Raw genomic sequence first — 22,008 nt, forward strand, 5'->3', positions numbered from 1 at the left:
TCCTCAGGCTCCCTCCTCAAAGCTGGGCCGGCGCGTCAGCCCCTGCTGCCCACACACCACCCTCAGAGCAGACCCCCCTCTGCGCCCTGGTGTCCATGGCTCTGACCCCCATCACCAGGGATGCGGGCACCAGCCCGGAGAGTGCCCCCACAGGGCCCCAGCGGCGGGACGGGCCGAGGCCCCAGTGAAGAGCCAGGCCACCTAACCTCTGGCAGCAGAGGGCCCGCGCTCCTTGGCCAGGCCTCCCATCTCCTACCTGCGCGGCGGCCCATCTCGGGGCCTCTGCCCTCACACCGCCCCGCAGCCCTGCCGGCTGGCGCTCAGCACGCCCCACCTTGCAGCAGGCCCTTCTCGGGATGCGGCTCGCAGCCCCTCACTCGCTGAGCGCCACACGGCCTACTACCTGCACCCCTCCCCGTCGCTCCACCTCCCCTCCAGCCCCAGGGCCCAGGGCTGCCATCTGCTCAGCAGGGACCTCCCTGCACCCCCGCTGCACCTCCGGCTCTCACACCAGTCGCCCGTGTCCCTCTGGTGACCCCCTAGGACATTCACGCTTGAGTGTATACATCACGAAGGGGCCCCAGCACCTGGATATGGCCGAGCTGAGAGACACTGGAGGGCAGCCCAAGCGGGAGCGTGTGACACACTGGGAACACGACCAGACCCCCAAATGCTACAAGCCCAGGCCCTCAGGGACCCGCATGTCACCGCTACCTAAAGAGACTCAGGAGGGGGGGGCAGGTGCCCCCGTCCACAGTCCCCAGTGGGGCGGCTCCTCCTAGAGTCGCACGCGAGCACAGCCTGGCTCCCCGGGAAGGTGTGGTGGCCGCGCAGACGCGGGATCCGCACAACCCCAGGGAAAGGCCCACGAGCTCGCCAGCAAAAGTTCCTGAGAGCCAGAGGGTGAGGAGGCAGCTAGTGCGAAGCGAGCACACGCCGCCAGGACTCCAAGACATCAGCAGCTCTGGCTGGGACCACAGAAGAAGCAGAACTAAACACTAAAGGCAACACTTCGGCAGGTGTGCCCAGAGACGGCCAAAACCCACGCAACACAGAAGGCAGAACAAGAAGCTTAATTAAATGCAGGTGGGTGGCTTCGGAGGCTGGCTGGCTGGGGAAGGCTGAGAGACTGGGCCAGTGTTGCTACGGTTCACCTGAAGAATACGGAGGCCAGATACACAGGTGGGTGGTGAGGACGGAGAGCCCAGCAAGAGCACAGTCTCTGGCTCTGCATTTTGGTGGCGGGGTGGGGGCTCGTCTCAGCAAACGTCTCTGAGGAGACAAAGAAACCTTGACCCCCCCACCTCAGACGGCGAGTAAAAGTTAACTCACGAAGGATCATAGGCTGAATATAAACGCTAAAATAGCCAAGCTACTAGAAGAAAGCGTGACCCTGGGGTAGGCAACTATTTCTTCAACACGACACAGAAAGCACTACTCATAAAAGAAGACTGATAAACTAGACAGCACTGAAAGGCAAGCCCCACACTGTGAGAAGATATGTCAGAGAAATATAGCCATAATATATAAAGAACACTAGCAAATCAATAAAAAGACAAACTAATAGAAAAGCGGGCAAAAGACTCCACAGGGCACTTCATGAAGGACTGAAGAGATGGGAGAAGACGCTGGCACCGTGAGTGAGTCATCGGGACGTGAGATGCCTCCCCAGCCCCCGGGACCGGAGCACCCTCAGGCTGTGGCATAAGTGCAGGCTAGGACGGCCACGGGGGAGACCGGCCTTCCCTGTTACAGCCCAGCATCCGTGCACCCGCTGAGGCTGCAGTTCCATAGAGAGAAGGGCTCCTAGGCGCTTGGCAACATGCCCAACAGGACAGAGAGCAGCAGAGACTGGAAATGACCCCGACGTCCATCGAGAGCCAAACGAGCACAGCGCGGCACACCGAGGAGTACGGCGCAGCGAGGAAAAAGCAGCCACCTCTGCTGCACACAGCACCGTCTCAGCCGGCAGAGGGCGCCACAGACAGGCGGCTACATTGGCCCACAGTTCTGGAGGCCGGAAGCCCCAGCTCAAGGCACCAGCAGGGCTGGTTCCTGGTGAGGCCTTTCCTCCTGGCCTGCAGGTGGCGTCTTGAGTGCTCAGCTCTGGCGTCTCTTCCTCTTCTCATAAAGACACCAAACCTGTCAGATTAGGGCCCCACCCTAAATGACCACAGTTAACCTTTACCACCTCTGTAAAGGCCTCATCTCCAAATATAGCCACACTGGCGTTCCGGAACTCAGCCTATGAATTTGGATGATTCAGTCCACAACAAACGGTGCGCAAAAGAAGTTACACACAAAACAGCACCTACTATATGAATCCACTTGTATGAAGTTCCAAAGTTTTGAGACAGAGCTAGTAGCCTAGAGGCCAGAGGCCAGAGGCCAGAGGAGTGGGACCTATGGGCTGGCTGGCTGGGGACGTGACGGGAAGGAGCGTGTGGGAGCTTCCGGGGCAGGAGACGGGCGTACCCTGACCTGTGCGGTAGGCACACAAGATGAAAACCCACAGAACTGACCACTGAAAATACAAACCACCACAGATGTTTTGCAAAGGGAAATCAAAGAGAAGGATCTGTCCAGAAGGCCGAGTTCAGGAACAAGATTTGTCCATGACAGAAGTGACATTTTTAAATACTGGGAAAAAAGTCTGAACGTCTGGTGGTCCAGAGACAACCAGGTAAGCGTTAAGCAAAATTAAATTTGACCTTTAGTCTTACACCGTGTCTCCAATAAAGTCCAGGTAGGTTACAGTTTTAAATGCAAACCTTGAAAACATAGCACTAGAAGAAAATACTTGAACTCATGTAATCTTGGGATGAGGAAGGCTGTTCTAAGCAAATCAATATACTGAGTCTTAACATGACAGATTTAAGAACACAGAAAAGTAAAAAGTTCTGTTAAAAATCCAAAAGGGTACCCCCCACCCCGAATGCTTAGAGAGTCTTGAAAACCTGTAAGAAACAGGCCAGAGACAAATGAACAGTACACATAAAGAATGCTGAACTTGACAAAGAGTATGAATAAAACTGAAATTAAGAGTTCCCTGGTGGTCTAGCGGTTAGGATTTCAAGCTTTCGCTGCTGTGGCCCGGGTTCAATCCCTGGTCGGGGAACTGAGATTCCCACAAGCCATGTGGTATGGGAAAAAAACAAATGAAAACTGGATAGCATTCTCCTCCAGTAAACTGTCGAGAAGGTTCTGGCAGTGGCAGCTAACACCAAGGACATGAGAAGATGCAAACCAGCACAGCAGGAGGTGCCCCCCTGGCTCGACAGACCTCAGTGAGGTGGACAAAAGAGGCACAACGTCAACAGCCGGGTCAGGCTGGAGCCACCTACACGGCGAGCCAAAGGTCACCTCCTTGCCCCGGGAACACTTCCGGGCCGCAGACACCACCGGGCAGAGCCATCTGTGGGAGGGAGGAGGTGGCGGCAGTGCGGTCCCATCGGCACTGGGTCTCACGCGGCAGAGACCTTGCTAGCACCTGCTGGTGAAGGACGGTCCAGGTGGAAAGCGCTCAGCCGGGGCTCGGCCCCAAGGAGGCCCCAGGGGTGGGGTGGGGGGAGCCCCAGAGGGCAGAGCGGCGAAGCCCACCCTCCCAGGGCCCGGGGTGGGGCGGGTGGCCTGGCTGCACCCACATGCAAGCCCCGACCCGGGCATACCCGCCTGGGCCCCTACCGGGCAGGTGGGCGGGGTGGGGCGGACTGGGAGGGGCCTGGCGCACCCCCCCCCCGCCCTGCCCCACCCCCAGAGGATCCCCCTTGCCAAGGGGACAGAGCCTGGGCCATAATTTATGCTCCCCCGCCTATGCTTCATGGCTTTCTTAATTCGGCTCCTGCTACTATTAATGTAGTTAATGCTGAGATTATATCTATTTTCTGGCGTCAGACGGTGATTTATTCCAGCCATTTTTCCGGTGGAGGCTGCCGCGCTGTTAAATCAAGCGCCTCGCCAATTAAGTGCTGACTTGGGAAGTGGGCGCGATCTCGACAGACAGCAAACCGCGAATTAAACCGGGGCTCCTCACTCTGGGGAGCGGGCGCGGCAGCCACAGACACCTTGCTGACTTCGGAGAAAGTCCGAGGAAAACAAACCGGCTCTGCACCCGCTGCCGCTCAGGCTCCAGGAGATGGGGGCGCGGGCCCAGAGGCAGGCTCAGCTGGAGCTGGGCTCCGGGTCCTGCCTGGCCGTGGTGACTGCCCCACAGCAGGGGTGGCCGGGGCAAGGGCAGCCGTCACCGGGCCTGCCCCAACACACAGAGGTCTTCGCAACTGCAGCCCCTCCCACTTGGGACAAACCTTTAAAAGGAGACACCCCACGATTCCGCCACTGTCCACCAGTTCGCACGTGAAGTGGCTGGAGAGGCCCTCTGACAGCCTCAGCAGGGTGTTGGGTGGGAGAAGGTGTGACATGGACGCCCCAGCAGTGGGTGGACGACATTCTGGCTCAGCAACCCCGGTCCTGGTTGGAGCCCTCAATGGCCAGGGGTGGAAGGGGGCAGAACCACAGGCCCACCTCTGAGGACCCGCGTGGCGACATGCTGGGGGTGGGAGGGGAGGTTAAGTGCCGAGCCATGGCAGGGGGAGGACGTGCCCACCCCACCCCCCAAGGGCCCAGCAGCTCCTTGGGTGCCCTTGTGCCCTTTGGGAGCCCCCTGCCCAGAGAAGCTGAGGGTGATGCGGAGCAGGGCTGATGCCACAGGGTGGGGCACGGGGAGGAGGTGTCGGCCAGGCTGCCTGAGGCCCACCAGGGCCTGAGCGGGCACCTGCTTGTGGGAGCCCTTTGGGCACGGTCCTCAGCAAGGGGAGCCCCCCGGACCCCGCAGCCAACGCGGGGAGCCCATTTCCTGAGCTACGCAGACCCCCGGAACGACGCCTCCCCGCAACCCATCTCCAGAGGCCCCGGCTCGGCCCCGAGAGGGCAAGCGTGCCGTGGGGTAAGATCAGGCAGGAGGGTGGACATATGCAAAGAGTTAAATACGGTTTTGATTACTTGAACGATGCTTTACTACCACCTCGAAAGCCAGGATAAAAGTGGTGTTTAAAACGGTGTTTGATTGTGTAAGGCACCCGGGAACTGCTGGGAGGACAAGGACATTTTATTTCTTCCCGTCGGGGCAGTATTTTCAGCTTCCCCTGCTCCTCACCCCCCGGGACACTGACACAGACGCACAGTGCAAGGTGTGGCCACGGCCTGGGCACAGCCGAGGGCCATCTCCCACGGGGCTCCACGGGGCGGGACCTCACGGGACCTGCCCAGCTTCCTTCCAGGAGCAAAGCTCCCCCGGGGGCGAACGGCAGGGGTGCTCGCTCGAGAGGAAGGGCGCGGGGTGCGGGGACAGGACAGAGGGAGGCACGCGCGTGTCCGTCCACGGAGAGCGAGACGCCCGTGTGAGGAGGCAGCGACACAAAAGCAGGGCCAAGGATGAAGCGAGAGGACCGAAGGCTAGAGGGCCCGCGAGTCACACACAGACGAGGGAGCAGCAGGGCGGGGGCTGGCCGGACGACAGAGACCGTCCCAGGAGGGGCCTGCGGCAGAGCGCCCGGGCCTTCTCGGGGGGGCCCTGCACCCCAGCCTCGGCCCCAGCCCTGTGCGGCAGCTCCCGCCTCCCAGCATGGCCCTCAGGGACACTGACCCGGGGCGCACCCCGGGCCAGCGAGCTCCGGGCCAGCTCACCACGGGACCGGAGAGGGAGGGGACCGTGGCCGTGGAACAGCAGCCCCTGGCCTGAGACGGAGCAAACGGGGGCTCCAGCGTAGGCCGCCAGCCTCCGCTCCCACGCCGTCTGCGGATGGAATACAGGCGCCGCCGGTCACGTGGTCCCGCCACAAACGCTCTGGCCACAGTGCCTGTGAGCCTGGGCCCACGCCAGCGGTCCCCACGGCCGGGGAAGAAGTGGTGGCACAGAACTGCGTTGGGGGGCAACTGTCACGGGGGCTGTGTGGTCACCGGGGAGGACGGGCCAGAAGCTTGGACGGATGGGGAAGAGGCACGTGAGCCCCACCCGGCCCCACCCCACATCAGTGCCCCCGCAGTGCCAGCACAGAGAGCCGAGGAGGAGCATGGCTCAGCCTCGCCCCTGCCTGGGAGCGCAGGGGCCGCGTGGCACCGGGGTGGCCTGGCCGAGCGCAGCCTCCCCTCACTCAGGGCTCCGGACCCTTAGTGCTGACTCCCTGAAGCACTGGCCGTGTCCCCCGACATCACACGGGTCCATCCTAGAGCTGCCCACGTGGGGCAGGACGGGGACTGAGAGAACGAAAAGACCCCGGACCCGGAGGGACAGGCTGGCCCGGTGCTCGGCTCCTAAGGGCGGGGGGTTCCACGTGCCAGCCCACACCGGTGGCGGCGCTTGACAGAGGGCACAGAAAAGAAAGAAGGCAGCGGGGCCACCTCGGCCTGTGCACCAGCTGGGCCCTGGCGCCCAGGGCCCTCTCCTCACGGTCCTGCATCCCAGGCCTGGCCATGCCGGCGAGGGGCTGGGCTCTAACGTGGCCAAGAAAGGCCCCCCTTCTGGACCAGGTTCCGGAGGGAGAGCGGGTAGCCCTCAACGTCCCAGCCTCAGTGCCAACAGGGGACAGCTGTGCCCTGGCAAGGCTGGTCTCCTCCCTCACCTCCCCGAAACCATGAAGGGGGTGAGAGGTCAAGGCCCCACATCGAGCCCCAGGCACTCCCCAAACCCACCGGGGGGCGCAGGCAGGCATTCAGGCCTCAGGGCTGCCGACAGCTGAAAGGCCTGCTAGACTAAGACAGAGAGATAAATAAGTAACCGAGACGCGCTTTGAACAGACTTCCAAATTAAGAGTTGCATCCTTGCTGTCAGGCCCCCGCCAGCAGTTTCCGCGGCACCTCCCGCGCAGAAACGCACCTCAGCCCATTTATTAGAATGATGAAGGCAAAGGGACCTACGACTGCACTCCTTCCTTAACGAGCAGCCGAAGGGATCGGCAGGCATAATTTCAGAGGCCAGTAATATTTTATATAATCGCCGAGTGGTTTAAATTGAAAACCCCCAACTGAATCAATATTCACTGCATTGAAACGAAATGAATAGTAATAAGTCACTAAGCTCTCTGTCCTGTTTCATAAAATAAAAAATTATAAAAATGAGCCCAGGCGCAGGGAGGCCGTCACATTAACTTTTACAGCACTTGGGGGGCCGTAACCGCCTGTTCTCATAAAATAAAATTCTAAAAAACCTGCCGGAGAAGACCTGCTTCAGCACCACGTGGGGAAGCAGGTGGGGGTGGGGGGCGGGAGGGGAGGGGGCAGGGGCACCCCAGGTCCCTCCCTGACCCCTACTGGTGCCCACCAATTCCCTTAAAGAGGCCCCACCCTAATCTCTCCAAAGCTCAGCACCAAGAGCTGGGCCACACCTCCCTGTCACCCTCAGGCCAAACTTCCTGCTCTGATTTCTTTTCTCATAATCCTTCTTTCTTTTCTTTTGAAATAAATAAATGTATTTATTTTTGGCTGCATTGGGTCTTCGTTCCTGCGCGCGGGCTTTCTCTAGTTTCTCCAGGTGCGGCGAGCGCGGGCTACTCTTCGTCCCGGTGCGCGGGCTTCTCATTGCAGTGGCTTCTCGTTCCGGACCACAGGCTCCAGGCACGCAGGCTTCAGCAGTTGTGGCACGTGGGCTCAGCAGTTGTGACGCACGGGCTTAGTTGCTCTGCGGCATGTGGGATCTTCCCGGACCACGGCCCGAACCCGTGTCCCCTGCATTGGCAGGCAGATTCTCAACCACTGCACCACCAGGGAAGTCCTTCCTGCTCTGATTTCTTTACCTAATACTTCCAATCCCACCCTGAGGGATGCTCTTGGCTGCTCCCGTGGCACTTAGGAAAGGCTGTTCTGTGACCACTCCCAGGCCCGAGGCTGGTGAGGGGTGAACGTGAGTGAGGACGGAGGACAGGGTCCAGCACCGAGCAGCAGCCTGCGCTCCCCGTGGGCCCGGAGAGGTTGAGAAAGGCCAGGCTTCCCCTCTGGGGCTCCAGGTCCCCCAGAAGACTCAGGCCTGCAGGGTTCCCTTGGGGGCTGCGGAGGCTATGCTGGAAGAGAGCAGAGCCAGGTGAGAGCCTCGGGTGGGGGGGGGGGGTCCTTGACCTCACACTCTGAACGTGGGGCTGAGGATGGCAGCACAGCAGCCACAGGGCACAAGCCCCCCAGAGGGCCGAGAGCCCCCGTGGACCCACCACTAGACTCCCGGGCAGGAAATAAGGTGCTCATTCAAGTTGAGGCTGACTTGGCCAGGAAAGGCGCAGACACAGGGCCCTGAACAAGTGGACCACTCCCGCAACTCAAGAACAGGAGGCAGGGCTTCCCTGGTGGCGCAGGGGTTGCGAGTCCGCCTGCCGATGCAGGGGACGCGGGTTCGTGCCCCGGTCCGGGAGGATTCCACGTGCCGCGGAGCGGCTGGGCCTGTGAGCCGTGGCCGCTGAGCCCGCGCGTCCGGAGCCTGCGCTCCGCAACGGGAGAGGCCACAGCGGTGAGAGGCCCGCGTACCGCAAAAAAAAAAAAAAAACCAGGAGACAAACCTGCAATTAAAAACGGGCAAAAGATGTGAGCACAAAAGAAGACAAGGACAGCCTTAAACAATCCCGTGCCTGAGTGTCCAACATGACTGGTAACCAGGGAAACGCAAGTTAAGGCACCTTGAGGACGTGCTGTGACGGGACTGGACAGGACAGGGGCGCTGCTCCGGGCGGGGACCCGGGTCTACACACAGAGCCCTCGAGAGCGGGGCGATCAGCAACCGCCGGGGGTGGCTGCAGGTGGAAGTGCCCGGCGAGCACCTCCCCTGCGGCGCCTCGAACCAGCCAAAAGGACCACAGTGAAAGCGGCCAGAAGAGGGCTCCTCAGGGGAGTCACGAGGGCACAGGGGGAGGCGGCCTGAAGCAGCAGCAGCAGCAGCAGCACGGAGACCTAGCTGTGCGCACAGGTGCGCGGACTCTGACCCAGGAAGGCCTGCAAGGAGGACGCACCCCGCTGCCCAGGCCCGCTCGACATGCTCCCGTCACCCCTCGGCACTGCTGACGAGACCCTCGGCCGTGCAGCTGCGGGCGGCCAGGAGCCACCGTGCTGCCAGGAGCCAGGGTCCGCAGACGCGGCTGGTTCCGGGCTGGAAGAGGGCAGGTCCCAGGTGAGCCTGGAAGCTTCCCCTGGGCAGGTGAGGGAGGCTCGGTGAGTGACGGATGGTGCCACGTGGAAAGGAGACAGGGCCAGCCCAGAGCGGGCCTCCGCGGGCCAGCGCCATGGCCAACAGAGGGTCGAATGAATCACATCAACAGATTATAGCCTGAAAAATAAGAATCGGGAGTCCACACCATTATAAACAAATGAATATACAAAGCAACAGGGGATGAGAGACAGCACTTCCTTACAGGACCCCGACCAACCGATACGCAAGGACATGAGGGGCTGGAAATCACTAAGGGTCTAGAAGGAGCGGGTGAGGCCCAGCAAGGAACAGGACGCCCACACAGGCTCGACGCCACAAACACCCAGAGGGGCCCTCAGCACTCCTGCCCGAACGGCGGAGCTGAGTCTCGTCACGCACGAGGAGGCCTCTGCTGCCCCGGTCAAGGGCACCGAGGCTGCAATGTCCTCACAAACGGTGGTCTGCGGACAGAGAGAGGAAACAATACAGCAGACGGGGCAAAAGTACCTGGTGGATTCAGGGGAAGAACACGCAGCAGTTCCGTGTACTACTTGTGCAACTCTCCTATAAGCTCAGAAGTATGCGAAATAAAGTTACCCCCCAAAATTAAACGCAAGACACCGATTAGGAGACGGCCCAGGAGCGAGCCAGGAGCGCACGGCGACAACCCCCGGACAACCCGGACAGTCCCGACTGCCTGCTGCCGACGGAGCATCCGGGACCCTCGGCCCAGGGGGCATCCCGGTGCGACCAGGGGCATGTCCTCCTCGCTTGAGACGGGCACTTCCCGCTGTAACAGAACCAGTCCAGAGCTCTGCTGCCCACTCGCCACAGCCCCTTCGGCCCCTTTGCAGGCCAGCTGAGCGGCACGCGGCCTGGCCGCCTCCCCGGCCGTCGGTTCAAGCCGCCCACAGGCAGAGCTGCCATGGGGCAGCCGGAGGCGCGGGGCTGGACGGAGCCGGGCGTGGTGTGCAGCCCCCCAGGCTCCACATCAGAGGCAGGCGGGCGCCCCCAGGACCTCGCAAGCCAGGTCAAGGTCAAGGTTGGCCACGGCGTGTGCCCAGGGCCTGCACACAGCAGTCACAGCCTGGGAAGGGGGGCCGTCAGGAGGAAGGGTTGCAGCCCCCGCCCTGACATCCGCCCGGCCCCCGCGGGTCCAGCAGCAGGGCCCAGGTCCCACCTCCCACGCCAGCCTCCACTGCCCTCTGAGCAGACACCCCAGGCTCCTTCCCAGCCCCCGGGGAAAGGCCCTCACAACGCAGCCCACGCTGACCTCGCTGGCCCCGGCCCCAGAGGAGTCTTCTCTGGGCTGCTTGCTGGCCCGTCCGCCCTGGGTGGGTCTCGGCACTTCTCAGCACTGGCCGCCGCGTGCAAGTACTCGCTTCATCCTCTGCTTGCTTCCTGACCCTCTGCCTACCGGGAGGCGAGTGCTGTGGGCAGAGAACTCGCCCGCGCAGGACGGCAGCCCGCAGGGATCCTCAGGGGAGCCCCGCCGCCCAGCACCGGGCACCCTACTAGCTCCGTCACGGGGTTGCGGCCTGGGCTGAGCTGGGAGGGGTCTCTGCACACCACCAGGCTGGGGCCTTGCCAGAGACAGAGCTGGGCCTCAGGCTGCGGCCACGGTGGAGGCGACTGGAAGGGAACACTGCTTTCCCAGAAGGGTTCTCCCCGGGTCCCTCTAACTGCCACACCCTTCGGGGCAGGGCAGGAGGCTGTGGGGACCCCAGTTCCGCTGGCCTGCGCAGGACATTCCCTGCTCTGGCTGAAGGCTGTGTCTCCCCCTTCAATTCCTATGTTGAAGCCCTAGACTCAGTGTGATGCAGTTTGGAGGTGGGGTCTTTGGGAGGTGATGAGGGTGAGATGAGGTCGTCAGGGTGGGGCCCCGTCATGGGATTAGTGTCCTCATTAAGGCCCCGAGCCTTCTGCTCTCCCTCCACATGTGAGGACACAGCGAGCAGGTGGCTGTCTGCAACCTGGAGGAGAAATGGGCCCGGCCAGCACCCTGACCTCAGACATGCAGCCTCCCGACCGTGAGGAGCACACGTCTGTGGTGTAAGCCGTCCCGTGTGAGGCGTTTCGTTACGGCAGCCCGAGCTGCCCAGCTCCCCGATAACCGGAGGTGAGAAGGAGGCCGAGCAGGGTCAAGGCTGGCCTCCTGCTCACCGGGGAGCCGGCAAGGGGAGGCGTGAAGGGAGGACGTGGAGCCGAGGCCACCCGCAAGGACACTGCCCATCCTCGCCCCGAATTCCTCTTTAATAATGACTCGTCACTTCGGAGAAGCACTTTAGAGCCTTCAGAATCGCAGCCCAAACCTCGTCAAACTGCCCAGAGGTTACTTAAGATTTACCGCACAGACACAAAAATAAAATAAAATAAGGCAGCCCGGCGAGCAGCAGCCCCTGTGACAGCACCGTTTGTAGTCGGGATGGAGCAGCCGCCAGACTCATCTGCTTAAGCACAGGGGCTTCTGTTTATTCTGCACTTTCATGTCAGGTGAATTTGGACAGAAAAAAAGTGACAGGCAGTTTAGGGATCAAAGTCACATTTCCGCTTCAGTTCAGATTAATGAACTTGTTGGAAGCCGGCGAGGGCAGAGGCAAATCCACGAACCTCAGAACAAAAAAAATTAAATCCTCGCTCAGTGTGCGCCTCAGCCCCGGGGTGTGCTCGTGGGCTCCCCTGCTGCCCAGGTCTCGGGGGCCAGCTCTGGGCAGCGGCGCTGTGCAGTCCTCGAGCCCCGGCCACACCTCCTGGGGCCCTGGACCTGGCCTGCCCGGGCCAGCTACCACTCCCCCTGCACGCAGGCGGCCCCGAAGCCGGGCATCTGCTGGCCGGGGCAGCAGCACAGACGTGGCGCCGAGGATTCCGCCCCGCTCAGGCCACGGTCCTTCCCAGGAGGGGCAGCCCCCCCCAGCCTGTGTCCCTCCTGCTCGGGCCTCCACACGCTCCCCTGGCCGGGGCAGCGGCCGCCGCATCCAGCCCACGGCGCTCGATGGCATGGGCAGCGCCCACGGCGTCCAGGAGCTGCTGCCCGGCCGCCCCCCACCTTCCGTCTGCCCCAACGCGGACGAGGGCCGACCGGCTGACAGAAGTGACGGGCTAACTGCCCTCCTTCCAGCTGACTCTCCTCTCGGATGTTTCTGGAGTCAGGGCCTCACCACAGAAGCACCAGAACCTCCTCCACCTCCAGACCAGACAGCTGGTGGGGGGAAGGGGACCCCAGGACTCCTGCTGTGAATGTGGGCTACCACGTGGCCCCTCAGCTCCCCACACACTAGGCCAAAACCGACACGGGGCTCAGAGTAGGTTTCTGTCTAAACCGGGAAGCAAAGTGCAAAGCCGCCTTGCGAGGCAGGCGTGCAGCCCGGCGCCCAGGACAGCACTGTCAGCGGTGGCCACACTGCCACGGTGGCTCGGGTCATGGTGCGGGACACGGGCTTCCAGGGAGGGGACCAGGCCAAGGACCCTGCAACCTTCTGCCTCTTCCCAGACACCAGGAGCCAGGCCTGGGGCTGCCCAGCTCCCGAGCCCCTCCAGAGCAGGGAGCGGGCAGAGGAGCTGTGCCGCCCCAGACCCAGGGCCAGCAGGATGGGGAGGAGAGGAGAACACTGCAGCCTTCAAAGGCAACATGCCTCTCCTGAGGCCGCCGGCTCCGCCCCAAGAGTGTGGAAGGCGAGGGGCCCCAACACGAGTGAGGGCTGTGCTGAGTGGAGGAGGGGCCCGTCTCCAGCCTGGGCAGCGCCCTGTCCCATCCCTCTCGGGAGAGGGCTCGCAGCAGCCCTGCCACCTCGGAAGTCTTTCTAAAGCCAGGCCCCTGCGGTGCGGGACCGAGCGGTACCCACCACTACAAGGGGCACGTAATTCGTCGCACAGGGAGGGCAGGGATTTGCCAAGGCCATGGCCGTCAGGCGCGGGTCTGGGCTGAGCCCAGGGTCACACGCTGTGTGCCGCCTACCGGGGGCTCCCTGGGCTCCCCCAGGCTGGCAGCATCCCCCCCACGCACACACAGCCTCCTCTCTGCAGAGACTCACAGTGAGGGGTCTGCCGGGGGGTGGGGTCCAGGGCCACCTCATGCCAACACTGGCACTTAGCTGCTGGGCCACCCGCCTCACCTCCCACCTGTGTCCACCAGCCCCCAACTCTGCCCACTGAGATTTCCAGGACTGCTGGAGCCTGCCTGCCAGCCCCTCGGAGGTGTCCTCTCTCCATGGGGGACACAGATTGGGAGGCCCAGGAAGAGCCCTTGGCTCCTGGGCTCAGCCCCGCTGCCTGCTGGGACCGCCCTGCTTCCTCATCACTGCAGCAGCCCGTAGCCCACACTGGCCTCAGTCCGGCCACCAGCCCAACCCCCGCCTTCTGCCAGGGAGAGCTGAGGAACCTGCAGCTGCACAGGACAGAGGTCAAGGCCAAGGCCAAAGCCAGTTGGCCCCAGAACCTCTCTGGGACCTGCTGACCACACACAGGCAGCCCCAGCTCTGATGGAGCTGAAGGAGGAGGGTGGGAAGGCATCAGACTGGCCTCCGGCCCTGGAGACAAGCCCTTCCTGCTGCCTCGACAAGCTGAGCCTGGCGCGTACAGCCGACGGCGGGCTGGGCAGCTGGCGGGTGGCAACTGCTGAGAAGGCAGCCTCACCAGGGCACAGGTGGCCTCGAGCATAGGAAGCCCGGGCCACTGGCAGCCCAACCCACGCTTCCCAGGGCGTCCCGGCAGCTTGGCCCCGCCGCCCCAAGGTCCAGGCCTCTGGGTTCAAGGAGCCTCCCAGGTGCGTGGCGACGGGTCAGGCAGGCCTGCAGAGAGGCAGCAGGCGGGCGGAGGGAGGCTTCACCGAGCACAGCCCACACGTGCCCTCAGTGCAAACGTGGCCATCCTGGGCTGGGCTCGGCCGCACCTCCACACCCAGGGAGGGCACTGGGGCCTGGCGCAGCTGGGAACCTGCCTCAGAGCACCCAGCCACCAAGCACAGGCCAGGGCTGCGGGGCCTGAGCCGTCTGGCACTCGGCACGGCCCCTGGTGGGGCTACACACAGCCATCTAGGGGTGCGCCCTCCCCACAAGGCCCGGTACCACCTTCGCTGGGAGCTTGAGGCAAGCAGTGGCCGGGGGGGGCTCGCAGCCTGGCTGGGCCTGTCCTGATGGCCTGTCCTATCCGCCTGACCCGAGTGCGGACCTCACACACCTGTCCATGAGGCAGCCCCCACCTGTCTCCAGAACTGAGGGGAAGGTACACTCCCCGCCCTGCTGCTGACCAGGCTGTCCTCGGCCTGATGGGCTTGACACTCCAGCCGAAAGTATGAGGCGGCAGCTGCCTCAGGGGCGCACCCAGCTACCTCCCTCCTCAGGAGCCCTCGACCCCTAAGCCTGGCACCCGTTTCTGCTCAGTGACCACATCAGGGCCTGGCACACTCAACACTGGGCCAGCTGGACCCACACCTGGGCTTCCGTGGCACTCAGAGGCCAGTAAGGAGAGGCCCGCTGGTGCCTCCCTGACGAAGGTCACCCCTGGCCCCCAGCCAGGCCCCCTGGGAGAGGCGGGGCCAGGCCCCCTGGGAGAGGCGGGGCCAGGCCACGGCTGCCAGTGTGGGCAGGAAGGCCGACTGCAGGAGGGGGAGAGAGGAGCAAGAATCAATAAATCTGAACCTCATTCACGAAGATCTGGGGCTCTTATTAAGTAAATTAATTTAAGTTAATTTAGCTCGATCATGACTCCCGATCACAGTGATTTAGTGAGGGGGAAATTGCATTAGGAAAGGCCATGCTCACCAGATAAGAGAACGGAAGAAAATGAGACCCACTTAGCACTGTGAATTAATATGGAAATAGCAGGTGTAAATTTAACCTTACCGAGAGAGTGAAAATTATCTTCATAAATTTGTAGAAATAGCCCCCAAGATGCTTATAAATCTATTTAAAACAAAAATACTACAAAAAGTGCAGTAAAATTAATTTAAAATATACTTCCAGCTACTGCCTCCAGAAAAGTCGGCAGCAGGGCCAAGTTTCGTGCAGTCAGGTGGGAAGGGAGGAGGCAGCGGCCACCGCTGACCGCCTGGGCAGGCTGACCTCCTGGCATAGCTACCATGGGCCAGTAGGCCAGCACCTCCTCTCCCATGTCCAGAGAGTGGGGGGGCCCGTGGGGGGCTGGCAGGATGGCCCCGGCCCAGGACTATAGCTGCTCTGCCCCATGGCCCAGCCCTTTGGGGCACAATGGCCCCTTGGCCCCAAGGCCCGAGGCCATGTGCTCTGGAGTGCCCAGCGTGGCCAGCTGGAAGCCCACACTGGGCCAAGGGGCTCCCACACTGCTCCCCAGAAGGACAGAGGACAGAGGGAGGGGACCTGCCACTGCCCGATGCCAACCCACCCAGGCTGTCACCCCTGCACCTGCCTCACCGAAGGAAGGAGCCGCAGCCCTCCTGCTTCTGGGCCCAGGGGACCCAGAAAAGAAGAGAGAGGTGACCTCACCGCCCGTGCCCTCTGGCAGAAGCAGCCTGGAGCGAGGCCACGGGCTCAGCGTGCAGGCCAGACCCTGGTGTGGGCGGCTGGAGAGGGACACAGCCTCAACCCCGCCCGAAACAATCAATACATCGACAGTGATATGGTCCAGCCTCTCTCACCAGAAGTTTCTCCCTGAGGGACACCCAGGCATGGTGTGGCCTCAACGGTCTGGCAGCGGCTGCTCCCAGACCACCTCCCCGCCCCGCGCCCCAAGCTGGCAGCTTGCTGCTAACGGACAGGGAGCGTGCGTGTCTGCGTGAGTGCACAGCACACACAGGCCGGCCACGCGTCTTGTGCAGAAATTGCCAGACAGAAAAATTAGCCCGTTCCCCAGCCAACAACTGCAGACCAAGCACTTCTGGGGGCGTGCTCGGTCCTCAGGCCCCGTCCTGCACTTTGGAGCCCGCCAGCCACAGGCCTCCTACCTGGACAGGGAGAGCCGCAGTGCCCGCCAGGAGGGCGGGGCCAGGGGACCGGGGGCGGCGCTGAGAGGCGAGGCCTGGGTCTTCTTGACGATGCGGTAGCGAGTGTTGATCACTTTGCTGGTGGGAGGGGTCCGCTGGCTGTGCAGGCTGGAGGCTGCAGGGAAACCCAGACACGGGTGGTCAGTGGAGGTCGGTGGGGCCCCCCATCACCCCCCGACCCAACCGCCCGCCCACTCCCAGAGAGCTCAGCAGCCCAGGGCTGTTGGAGCCGGAGGCGGCCAGCGCGGCCTCCAGGAGAGCAAGCGGGAGAGGTGCGGCCGGCTGCAGCAGCCGGCATGGCAGGCCGGCGCTCCCCGCGGCAGTGAGGAGGGGCCCACGGGCGCGTCCGTGAGGCTGCGGGTGTGAAGCACTCACCTCCCTCTCTGGGAACCCTCACCGGGTATCCGCACAGATTTACGTACTTAATCACTTCTGTTTTCAGAACATTTTGCAGGGTGATGCACACCGCAGCTTCATCTCTTGCTGAATGTTTCATGCAATTAACAGGGGTCTGTTTTGCCCCAGTTCCCTTCCACTTGACGGCCAGCAATTTCCCCATAGCTATGAGGAACGCATCTAATTGCCCGACTTTCATAATATACAGCTCTAACTGCCCAGATAATTAAAGCTAACGCAGCACGGGAACATGGGCGCCACTGCCTCTTGTGACCCACCCAGCACCCCAGCCCCTCAGGCCAGGCTGCTCGGACCCAGGTTCCCAAAGGCGCCTCCTTGCGGCCCCACCTAACCTGCCTGCACGAAGCTCAGGGCTCTGCTTGGAAGGGGCGCCCCTACCAGCCACCCCAGCAGCAGACAGCTTCTGGGCAGCACAGCCAGGCAGGGGGTGAGGGGTGTGGGGGGAGGGTGTGGGAAGGGGCAGAGACAAGGAGGCCAGGAAAACACACAGGTGCTCTCACCACCAGAGCTTCGGCACAAGGACAGGCCTATGATGCCTGGGCAAGAATTAGCTGACCCTCAGCTGAAGGCCGCCTGGGGTCCAGGGTGGCCCAGGAGAGGGAGCACGGCAGGGGCACGGTGGTGCCAGACCCACAGGTTCCTACACTCCTGGCTGCTCAGGGCCAGCCCTGACAGCGGCCAGGCACCCCACTCCCTGACAGCACAAACCGGCACTCCACGACCCGAACCTGCTCCCCTAGGCCCCAAGGACACATCCTCCCAGCATCTGTAAACTCCACGAGAAGCAGTGACTGCTCCGTGAACAGTGACGTAACACTGGGTAAAAATCACCTTCCAGAGCCCTAAACACAACAGACCACCAGCCCACAGCCAGGCCCTCCCCCAGTCAGCAATCAGCACCTTGACCCAGATGCCTTCTCTCCAAGGCTCACGCAGCCCGACGGGCGGTGGGGTGCGGGGCCTGCCTGGGAGCAGGCAAGACAAGCCCCCCCCCCGGGAGCTACCACACCTGCACGGTCATCGGAACGGCACGGTGCCTCCTCGTCCAGGTGCTGGAAGAGCCCCTCCCTCAGGTGTCCCCAAACCCATCCCTGGGGCGCTGCAGCCTCTAACAGGGCTCCCACGCGCCCACATGAGAAGGCCAGGACACAGCACAGGCTCAGAGCCCCCCTGAGAGCCCCCACACCAGAGGAGCAGGACGTGCAGGCTCCACGCACCCAGCTGGGCTCGGGGTGGACATGGGGCTGCAAGGCCCAGGGAGTGCTGAGAGCGGAGGACGCCTCTGCCCCCAGGACTGGACGCTGCCCTCCAGGGGTCCACAGAAGTCCGTGCAAGGCCAAGCCAGCACCCCACCCAGTCTCCGTCTCCGTCTCCGTCTCTCTCTCTCCTTCCGAGGGCAGCAGCTCAGGGGGCGGTCAGGGAGAAAGAGGGAAGCTCGGCAGAGGCACCGGGCGTCAGCCAGGGCGCCTGATCCTGCTGAGCGACCAAAGCGAGGGACTCTTCAGCTCCAGGCAGCCCCCACGCGTGTGGGATGTACGGGAGAGCCTAGCGCACAGGGGGCATCCGTAAGTAAATGTCTGTTGAATTGAATTTTCAAGGTCTTACAAGCAAGAAGAGACCAATGAAAATCAGTAACAGCTTGTTCCAACTAAGCGCTCAGGAACACGGGAATTCCTCTAAGTTACTGCCAAGCCCCACGCTGACCCCACGGCCTCCAAACCCACTCCCTGCTCCCACAGCCTCTGCACCTGGACAGCCCACCTACCTATCCCCTCCGCCGCTGCCGGGGCCACCCGCCCTCGGCCCCCTTCTGAGGGGGGGGCTCCCACACCAGCCACCACCTGCCAGTCTGGGCTGCGACACGCACCCTAGAGCCCCAGGGCCGTTGGCTCTGCAGCTCGGGGGCACCAGTGTGCAGGGCGGGAAGGAGGGCTGTGCTGTGCTGGGGCAGGGCCCCTCCTCACCAACCTTGTTTTCATCCTGAGCGCTGGGAGCCCCAGGCCTGGCCAGCTTCACTCCCCCCTCGCCCAGATGCACAGCATCGGCTTCTCCCATCCCCCTCCCCGTTCCACCAGATGCCACCTCCTCCAGGAAGCCCCCAGCCCCCAATGGCCAAGGGACTGGACTCTGCACTCTGCAAAGTTCCTCTCGGGACACATACCACCTCTGGGCCTGGCCCTCATCCCTGCCCTTAACAGGCATGAGTATTTATAACATTCCTTTGCAATGCAGCCCCACTTGTGAAATTTAACTTTTCACTAACTTACTGCATTTCACTTATTAGTACCTGATAACCACTTCTAAGAAAACACAAAGTAATAAAGGAGGCCCCCCTTAAAAGGCTAAGCGTCACCTCCCAGGCTTTGGCGCCCGTTAGACCCCAGCCCCCGCGATCCCGAGAGGCAGAGGGGAGGGCACACCAGCCCAGGCCCCACCCCCCAGAGTGGGGCTGTGACCCTCACGGGCCCTGCAGACCCTCCCGGTCTTCCCCATGAGCCCTTGGCCATGGAGATGGAAGCACTCATGACAACGGCCCTGAAGAGAACAGTCCAGGGCACCCATGCTGAGGGCACAGACAGCTCAGCAGGGCGGACAGACGGGTGGTGTCGCCCCCCCGCGTCCTACGGCTGATACGAGTGAGAGCTCCTCACACCACGCATGGCACCCAGGGACCGGAACCTCGAACCCAGTGCAAAGGCAGAGCGGCAGGCGTGGGCGAGCTCCCCGCGGGCAGGGCGCCTGGCCTCCCCCTGGCCCTGTGGTGCTGGAGGGTTGCCCCGGCAGCAGCCCCGGCAGGCAGCACTCTCTCCCCTTCCTCCCGGCAGGCTGAGGGTTCGTGTAGATAATCATGTTATTTAGATAGGATGTTGGTTTAATTCCCTTCATTACAGACTCCCAGGGCTGTAATTTTGTTCTCTGCGTGATGTACTCCCCGTGGCACGTTTCACTCAAATCAAACCCTTGGTGCCTTTATCGCCAACGACGCCCGGGCGCCGCATTATCAGGCCCCCACACAGCCCTCTGCGCCCTGCCGTGCAGAGGTCACTTCTAATGACTAATCGATCTCATTAGCTTCCCTAATTAAAAACTTTACTACCGCAATGGAAGACAAACTACAAAAAAACTGCTGGCATCATATGTGAATGGGATGTGAGCCCATCCATCAGCGGGGCCCGGCTCCTGCAGGAGCAAGCTGGGGAGGGAGGCCACCGGCCAAGAGGCGGGGACTGGACCGATGGCAGCAGAGCCCAGGCGACCTGGCACTCGGGCTGCAGAAGCGGGGAGAGCGGCAGCCTTCCCAGGGCCTGTGCAGCTCGCGTGGCCAGTCCGGCGGCGCTGTCTACAGCAGCCCGGCCTCCGGCTGACCCCAGCCCCGGCCTCAACGAGCCACCACAGATGGCAGAGCCCATCAGATGGAGGTCACGGCTCTTGCTCTGTTTCACTGCGACTGGGGGCGGGTTGAGAGGGAGTTCAGGCTTTTATGGAGCTTCAAAAGGAGAGAGAACTAGGAAGAGGGGGCGCTGCCAGTCTCCCCACTATATAATGAGTGAGGAAGAGAGGGAGCCAGAACTCCTCTGAGCAGAGACTGCCCGGGGCCACCCGCAGGAGAGAGGCGGCTGCGGGACCAGCCCCAGGAGCCCGGCCGCGAGCAGCCCCCGCGGCCTCCCAGCAGCCCCCGCGGCCGCCCAGCTGTCCGTCCAGCTCCAGACGTCCCAACAGAAACAGGTCAGGCTCCGTCAGGAAAGGCAGGGGCAGGGGCAGCAAAGCAGACCTGGAACCTCGGCGGGCAGGGACCAGAAGGCCCCCCCACCCCGACTCGCCCTGACCGTGCCCCAGGCCCCGCGGTTCGTCATCCACCAGCCTAGAGAAGGAAAATTACCTGCCGGCCATGCCCAGCAGGATGGGGCCCAGGCTGGGCCAGGGGGGCACTGGGCCAAGGGGCCTCTGCTCAGAAGTCTCTCAGGAAGGACAGAGATGGACTCAATTCCCACTGACATCAGCCTAGAAGACACACGCCGCTCCATCCCATAAAGACAGCTAGAAACACACCTGCAGACCTTCCCCTGCACTCCCAGACCTCCACCTGTGCCTGTAGATCTCCACCTGTGCTCCCAGACCTCTCCCTGCACCCCAGATCTCCCCCTGCCCCTGCAGACCTCCCCCCGCGCCCCCAGACTTCCCCCTGCACGCCTAGACCTCTGTCTGTATTCTCACCCGGGTGCACTGCTCACCTGGTGCCAGCGCTGGGCCCACTGCATTCAGCGCTCCGGCACCAAGCCAGCCCCGGCCAGTCCCGGCCGAGGCCCTGCAGGTGCAGGGAGCACGCAGGTGACAGGGCTTGGCCCTCCTGCTCCCACCCACGAGAACACAGCCGTAACATCATGACAAATCCCCAGCCCCGTGAACGGTTCTTCACGTGCTTGCAGAGGCCTGTCCATTTCTCCAAAGGAGCAGGGACGGCAGCGGGCACAAGGCAGCAGACGCCCCGCCCTCGCCCCTGCCACGGCGGGAGCTGCCAGGGACCGCGCTCGAACAAGCTTCAGACGTGGAACGACTGGGATCGCAAAGTATGAATTTTTATGAGTCTGAGAAAAATCACTCCACTTTTCCTGCGCTTGATGGTTGCTGACACTTCCAATACTGGAACAGCCCCGCTGCAATCAGGCAGCTCAGCCCTCATCTCCAGTGGCAGTCACAGAGGAGGTGACGGGACAGCCAGAGGCCCCTCCTAGGCACCCAGGACACCCCAGCTCTGCACCCTGGGGCCACTGGAGGCCAGCACTCATACAGGCCCCTCGGGCGGCCCGTGGAGAGGCCCTGCCGGACTCCGACACACAGGTGGCTGCAGCACCTCTGCGTTCCCGGCCAGAATCCACACGGGCGGCCCTGGGAGGATGAGCGGACGTGCTCGCTCACACACGCACACACACACACACACAGACACACGGTGTGCACACGTCTGCAACGGTGCGGGGGGACGGGACGGGACACCAGGCCCTGGGAGGAGAGGTCTGGCCCTCGAGGGAGAGGGAACGGCCCCCAGCCCAGGGCCTCACCCCGCTGGGCTTCCTGCAGCTCTGCTGTCTGAACTGGGGACCAGCCTCTGACACACATTTACCGATTACAAAGACTCAAAGCAGCCAAAAATAAAAAATAAAATAACTTTATAAAAAAACACAACATTTACCGATGACTAAGTCACAGTGGCAGCCCGACGGGGCCGCACGTCGTGGAGCAGCGGTCGGCCCCGCCGCAAGAGGAGCGTGGCAGCTGCGTGATGACAAACCGCCACTGTCAGCTGCCCGTCCCCGCGGCCGCCTTCTCTGTCGTCCCGCACTACCTGGTGTTTAATGACAACACTGTCAGCCTGAGACACGCGGTGCTGGGACTGTCGGGGCCCTATTAGAGGAAAGATTGAGACCCTACTCTTCTCAAACTCACCCAAGCGACACAAGCCGCTCGCTCCTATAATTAC

The 22,008-nt window shown here is 62.5% G+C and overlaps 1 protein-coding gene across 2 annotated transcripts in view; it reads right to left on the bottom strand.

The window, feature by feature from the left end:
- Positions 1-22,008, bottom strand: part of ZC3H3 (zinc finger CCCH-type containing 3) — a 73,403-nt gene that overhangs the window by 31,014 nt on the left and 20,381 nt on the right. For both annotated transcript variants that reach the window (XM_059043242.2, XM_059043245.2), the window contains exon 4: positions 16,077-16,230. In XM_059043242.2, the coding sequence (XP_058899225.1) occupies positions 16,077-16,230 (154 nt within the window). The remainder of the gene's footprint in view (positions 1-16,076; positions 16,231-22,008) is intronic.

This window comes from Kogia breviceps, chromosome 17 (genome assembly GCF_026419965.1).
Source record: "Kogia breviceps isolate mKogBre1 chromosome 17, mKogBre1 haplotype 1, whole genome shotgun sequence".
Classification (NCBI taxonomy): domain Eukaryota; kingdom Metazoa; phylum Chordata; class Mammalia; order Artiodactyla; family Physeteridae; genus Kogia; species Kogia breviceps.